Consider the following 6506-nt stretch of genomic DNA (forward strand, 5'->3'; position numbering starts at 1 on the left):
GGCCGGGGAGCGGGCACAGGGCCCCTGTGCACTCACCAGGTGTAGATCTGCAGCTCGCTGGAAGGCACGTTGCCGCGGGAGAACTCGTCCATGCGGTGGTGCCGCCCGTTGTTGGTGGTGAAGACGCGGAGCAGCAGCGGGCACGTCTGGGGGGGGGGGGGGGGGGGGGGGGGGGGGGGGCGGCCCCAACCCCCACAAAAAACCCCCCCAAAAAGCCTCCGCACCGCCCCCCCGGGACCCCGCACCGCCTCCCCCCGGGACCCCGCGGAGCGAGGGGGCAGCGGCACGGAGCCGCCCCGGCACCTTCTCGCGGTCGATCGGCTTCTCCGGCTCCTTCTTGATCTCCTCCTGCGTGACGCGCGACTCCACCGCCATCTTGTCGCTGCTCCGCGCCCGGCCGCGGCTCTCGCGAGAGGGTGGGGGGGGAGGGGGGAATGGCGGGGGGGCGGACTGAGGGGAGGGGAGGGAGAGCAGATGAAGTCCCTCGTCTGAGCAGAATATTATGTTCCTCTCATGAGATTTCAATGTGGTTAAGTGCCAGGTCCTGCACTTGGACTGTAACAACCCCATGCAGCGCTACAGGCTGGGGGCAGAGTGGCTGGAAAGCTGTGTAGAGAAAAGGGATCTGGGGGTGCTGGTCGCTGCTCATCTCACCATGAGCCGGCTGTGTGCCCAGGTGGCCAACAAGGCCTGGGGCATCCTGGCTTTATCAGGAATGGTGCAGCCAGCAGGAGCAGGGAGGTGCTTGTCCCCTCTTACTCTGCTCTGGTGAGGCTGCACCTCCAGTGCTGTGTTCAGCTTTGGGCCCCTCACTACAAGAAGGACATCGAGGCCCTGGAACGTGTCCAGAGAAGGGCAACGAAGCTGGTGAAGGGCCTGGAACACAAGTCCTGTGAGGAGCCGCTGAGGGATCTGGGGTTGTTTGGTCTGGAGAAGAGGAGGCTCAGGGGACACCTTATTGCTCTCTACAACTACCTGAAAGGGAGGTGTGGGGAGCTGGGGGTCAGCCTCTTCTCACAGATAACCAACAACAGGACTAGAGGGAATGGCCACAAGTTGTGCCAGGGGAGGTTCAGGTTGGAAATGAGGAGACATTTCTTCTCAGCAAGAGCAGTCAGGCATTGGGACGGGTTGCCCAGGGAGGTGGTGGAGTCACCGTCCCTGGGGGTGTTCAAGGAAAGGTTGGACGTGGTGCTGAGGGACATGGTTTAGTGGGTGACATTGGTGGTAGGGGGATGGTTGGACCAGATGATCCTGGAGGTTTTTTCCAACCTTAATGATTCTGTGATTCTATGGGTTTGGCTGGGGTTGGGGTGGGCTGCTGCAGGCTTCTCCCCGGGTGCTGCTGGGTGTTGTGGTCACAGACCTGAAATTATTGCCTGTGTTTTCTCCTGCTTAGAAAAGCTTTTAATAAGGCGATGCTGATGCCTCTTGGAAAAAGGCACTTCCTTCTACATGGAGAAAGACTTACACAAAAGTCTAATGTAGATAAATAACATAATCCACCACTGTAGCTACTAGTAGGTTCAAATAAATTAGAAAGGAGTAAATAGTGTTTTGAGTTTAGCCTCCCTTAATATCATGTGTTGGAAGGACCAGGCCCGTAGGCTTTCCATTTATGGTCTTCTGTTTCCAGGAATAGAATCTTGTATTAGATTAATTTTGAGTCTGCTGATTTGTGTTACGCTACAAGGAGATGTGTTTCTGATCTGATAACTTAAAAAAAAAAAAAAAAAAAAGTTGTCATTTGTGTCAGAATGGGGGGGGGCTTTCATTTGTTTTCAGAGAACTTATGCTTACATCACTTCCTCAAACGCTGTGAATTTATTTCTTGTTTCAAAAGTAAAACATTACATTCTTCTGTAAAATGATGGGAGCATGTATGTGTTTGTAGGTGTGAAACAAGTATCGGAGCCTCAGAAATGCCGAGGTCAGATGGGAGCTCCAGAGGAGACCACAAACTCCAAACTCCTGCTTGGAGCTGAATATCTCCAAGGGTATGAATATCTCCAAGCACAGAAAGTCCACAACCTGTCTGAGCAGCCTTATGCCAGTGATTGACCACCCTCCCAGTATAAATATTTAATTTTTTTAAAAAAAGATAAAATTGTTACAAATGTTGAAATACCTATGGCATAAGGGTGGTGTTACAGTTTGATTTCACATTTCCAAATGCTGTAGATGCATGTTTTCAATGTATTATTTATTTTAAAAATATATAGGTTAGAAATATATATATATATATATCTACCCATTCACAGAGCCTTCTGTAAAGAAGAAAAAGGGTTGCAAGTCCAAACTTCAAAAAAAAAAGTCTTGCAGTTCACCTTTAATATAACAAACGGCAATTTGTTTAAAACGTTGATTTATGGCACATCTAATACAAGATAAGAGAACCAACAACCTGTTGGAGTTCACCCTCAGCTCTTATTAACTGTGTTTTGTGGTAGCCTGGATAGTACTGTACCGTTCTGAACCTATATTAAGTTATAGCATGTCATCATTTTATTATCAAAGGGAATGACTCAGCCTTGCCATCATTTGCAGGATTTGATTTCCCAGGCAACAATACAGTGTATTACACTGCTAAAATTAATTATATCTGCCTTGTTAATATATGCTTTGGGCTCAATATGTGCACCACCATTTTCAAAACAAAGGAATTTATGTCTAGGATCAGGTATCATAAAAGAACAGCTGTAACAAATAAAGCACAGTTCTATGTAGATCTAAGTAGTTCCTTCTGTTAAACATTTTGAATGCTTTATTTATGTGAAAAATGACCTAGTGTGCTTGAGTCTTAAGTAAATTCAAGTATGACTTTATTATTTGTGAGCTGTGCTAGCAATTGCAATTTATTTTCAGTCTAAAATTTCAGATTCTTGAGTGTTTGGAAGAGAAAGTTGGAAGTTACTTGGAATTGAGAATGCAGTTATGCACTCTGTAAGCTGGCGTGCAGGACGCAGGTTTTACTGGAGACAGCGCTGTCTGGTGAAACCAAGCACAGCACTGGAAACTGCATTCCCACCAGTTTAGGCTGGGGTCCCACGTGTACCTGAGTTAGTCTCACAGCTTGCTGCCCCCAAAAGATGGGGGTTAGCTCCCTGTTGCCTGTCCTTACTCTCAGCCATGTGATTTCTTTTTTCCACTGGATGCTTCCAAGAACAAGATGAATTCCCTAATTTAGGAGGAAACTATCCAGCTGGGGGCTCCTTTTCTGTCAATTTATTGCATTTGACATGTTCCAAGCAGATTCCGTGATTGCTAGACCTGGTGCAAGATGAGGGGTGGAAGTGTGAGCCCAGGAGTGACCGGGAGAAGGAGAAGAACAGGGATGGAATAGGTCTGTCGCATTAGTGCCAGTGAGATGGCCAATTGCTTCACCTGCTCTTTACATTTTCCTGGATTTTGGATAGCGAAGGGTCCCCTCTGCTTGTCAGGGGTGCTGTGTTTGCACAAACCTCCCCTGGTATATGAAAATGAAAGTATTTTCAGCGAGACTCCGTATACAAGCAAGTCTCTAGCTTTTATTGTTGTAAAGGAGATATCCAAAATATGAATCAAAGATTTTCAAGTATGAATGTTTAGAGATCTGAAACAAGTGGTTTCAGAAGTGTGAATTTCCTCTTGTAGACATGTTAGCATACATTTCCATTTAAGCGGTTATTCAAATAGTGAAATTTTAATTGTTTACTGGAACATGAAAGGTATGAACGTGTTGGTGCAATTTATTTGGACTAGGAAAAACTGCTGCAGCCATTTAGAGAAGAGCATTGTAGGTCAAGTAGCCTGCTGGCCAATTAAGCAGTTACTGTAAGTAATCGAAAGGGGAAAAAAAATTGCAAGTTGATGTTGTGTGACAAAACTTTCTAGGCAGAACTGAGAAGATGACAGTAAATGAAAAGCGTCCTTGGAAAAATACAGGAAGAAGCGGCACAAGTGAGCCTGGAAAGTCTACCAAGAAGGTAAACTTTGCAGAAACTACAAAAATTGTAACAGATGACTAGAACAATTAATTCTGAGTATTTCAGGCCTGTGAGTATATTGTGTTTCAGTTCAAGGAGGTGCACTAGCCTCACTCTTTGCAGCATGCCATGTTCAGGTTCCCAAGGCTCCCAGGACTTCAGATGTATGGACTGGATTTGTGAGTTCTTGCCAACTATGATTACATACTGCTCCTTACTTTTGCATGGTTGAATGTGTCTAGAAAAGCTGCTTTGGTAGAGGTCTTGGTCTTTATCTTGATCGTGGGAAGTTCAACTAGCCTGTTTTGGCAAAAGCATGATCATCTTCTGAACATCTTTACAGTCAACGTGGAGAGCAAAAACTGAAATTTGATGGAGTTTTTACTGCAGACAGGCTTTTAACTACAAGTAGAACACAGTTGCATTTTCTCTGCACATACTATTGCTGGTATTTCCTATATTTTGTGTCGTGGTAACATCACAGATACATTTTATATTCAGAATGTTCTGTGGGCATTAGTTTTCACAGCATTTTAATTTCCCGTGTTTTGCACCAAAGTCAGCGTAGATTTCAAACAGCCTGTAGTGCTGCTAGAAAATAATACTGTTTTCTTTAAAGCCTCAGTTGGATAAGATGTTCTTGCTCACTGTCCTGGTTTGAACTGAGGTGATTTGGGATCATAAAATGCCCCATAATTGTTGTGGTCCTGTTCAACTTGAATGTACAGTCAGGAGGGGAATGAGTCAGTGAGGTCTCACAACAGCCCTGTGCAGATGATACTGCAGCCAAACAGCTCAGCACTAGAGTGAATTCAGCTCATGGATGAGGTGTAGCTGTTTCACATCCCAAAGGAAAAGGAAAGCCAAGGAAGCTGAGAGAGTTTGAGGTTATGGTGCAATCTGTGTTGGCCAAGAGCGCATCAATGCCATTGGCCAGACAGTCTAGGAGTGCTCCTGGATCCCCAGCCCATGCTAACCTCTTACATGCCAGCATTTGTGTGATTTGGGTGGGAGTCTTCATTCAACTTTTGAAAATGGCAGCCTGGCCTCAGATTGTCACATTACCTGTCAGCTGAGAATGAGATGTTCAAAAAAAATGGGGTTGTTACACACGTTATGGCGTGCTCAGGTGTGAGTGCTGGTAGTGCTGGCAACTGTCAGAATTACAAGAGTTGCTTTCCAATTTCAGTGATAATTAAAAATGAACTTGAAGATCCTCATGTGCTTGTTCTTTTGTGGTCTGGATGCGTCATATCTGAAAAGTCAGGCAAAGCTTTGTGATGAAAGTCAAGCTGAATTATTTCACCCTGTCAGTGAAATGCAACTTTCTGTAGAATTAGGGCAAAGTTACTCCAAAGAAAGCGTCCTTGAGGAACAGCTGCAGGCAGTATGTGCTTCCTAAGGAGCTAAGAGCAGTCATCCAATGATAGCATGTAGCCACGAGTAGCTTTGGAGTCTTTTATTTTTTTAAAAAAAAGAGTGCTGTGCAGCAGAAAATCCTCTCCAACCCATGGATATCTGAGGTGGGGGTTAGTTGTACCAGTAAATGTGTTGCTAGGACATGCTTAACTACTGCTCTAATTGCAGTGTGAGAAGGTACGTGGAAAGGAGATGATCACCGATGTCCTTTTGGGCTGTTAATCAGATGCTGCCAAATCAGTTATGTGGAGTGTAAATCAGCTTGTTTTATTATCATGTGGGAGTTTGAGGTAAAAGATCAGCAGGAATGGCCTGCTAGTCTGGGAGACATAAAAGGACTCTGTCGCTATAAACATAAAGCATGCAGAGACCCCAAGGCAGTACGCTAATTTAGGAGCACCAAGACATGACTGCCTGGAAGGAATCTATATTTGTCTATAGATGACAGATATGCTTTCTTCTTTCTCTGTAAAGTCATCAGAAGGACCACAAGATGATAAAAAAATCTCTGCAGTTGGTTTTCTGTTACACATAATTGCAAAGTTGGTTTTTAACAGCTGTGCCACACCAGCCCTGATCAATCTGCACAGCCTTGTGCATGCTTCAGGAAGGTAGGTGTTGTGTGGAAGGCAGAGCCGCTCGTGTGCCTTGTAAACAAGCTGCCTCTGTCTTGCTAGTGTGAGACCCTGCTCATAGCTGTTTGTGGTGCTGCCAAGCGTTATAATTCTGCCATTTGGATGGAACTATTCCAGATCAGGTGTTTCCTGAAAGAGCATCCTCAGGATGCTTTTTATTCGGATTCAGAAAAAAATATTTCCAAAAATAATATTAGGCAGATTAGAGTTATCGCTCCCTTTTCTGTTATTTTTTTGGTAATTTCAATACCTACAGCTGTTTGAACACCTGCAACATCTGCGTACTTCTTCAAAAGAAACACATTTTGGTAGAGGTGTTTACCCCTGTGTCAGAAATGTTCCCATGAAGCAAAAGGACTGAACAATAATCTCTTTTTAAAAACCAATTTATCCATAGTCAGCAGGGACATGCTAACATTGGGCAGCTAATTGTACCTGATCCATCTTGGTGTGCGTGAGGGCTCCAGAAAGCTGCTCACAGTATTCC

At 44.9% G+C, this 6506-nt stretch overlaps 1 protein-coding gene and 1 long non-coding RNA gene across 2 annotated transcripts in view; one reads left to right on the forward strand and one right to left on the reverse strand.

Moving 5' to 3' along the window:
* Positions 1–465, reverse strand: part of SAP18 (Sin3A associated protein 18) — a 3039-nt gene extending 2574 nt beyond the window's left edge. Inside the window, exons 1-2 of the mRNA XM_035326497.1 lie at positions 304–465; positions 37–146 (exon numbers count right to left, since the gene is read on the reverse strand). Of these exons, the coding sequence (XP_035182388.1) occupies positions 37–146; positions 304–375 (182 nt within the window). The 5' untranslated portion in view covers positions 376–465. The remainder of the gene's footprint in view (positions 1–36; positions 147–303) is intronic.
* Positions 466–849: 384 nt separating this feature from the next.
* Positions 850–2208, forward strand: LOC118167255. Its single transcript, XR_004751059.1, has 2 exons — positions 850–892; positions 1895–2208. It is a non-coding gene; the product is annotated as an uncharacterized LOC118167255 (long non-coding RNA).
* The last annotated feature ends 4298 nt before the right edge of the window (positions 2209–6506 follow it).

Source organism: Oxyura jamaicensis, chromosome 1 (assembly GCF_011077185.1).
Source record: "Oxyura jamaicensis isolate SHBP4307 breed ruddy duck chromosome 1, BPBGC_Ojam_1.0, whole genome shotgun sequence".
Lineage (NCBI taxonomy): Eukaryota > Metazoa > Chordata > Aves > Anseriformes > Anatidae > Oxyura > Oxyura jamaicensis.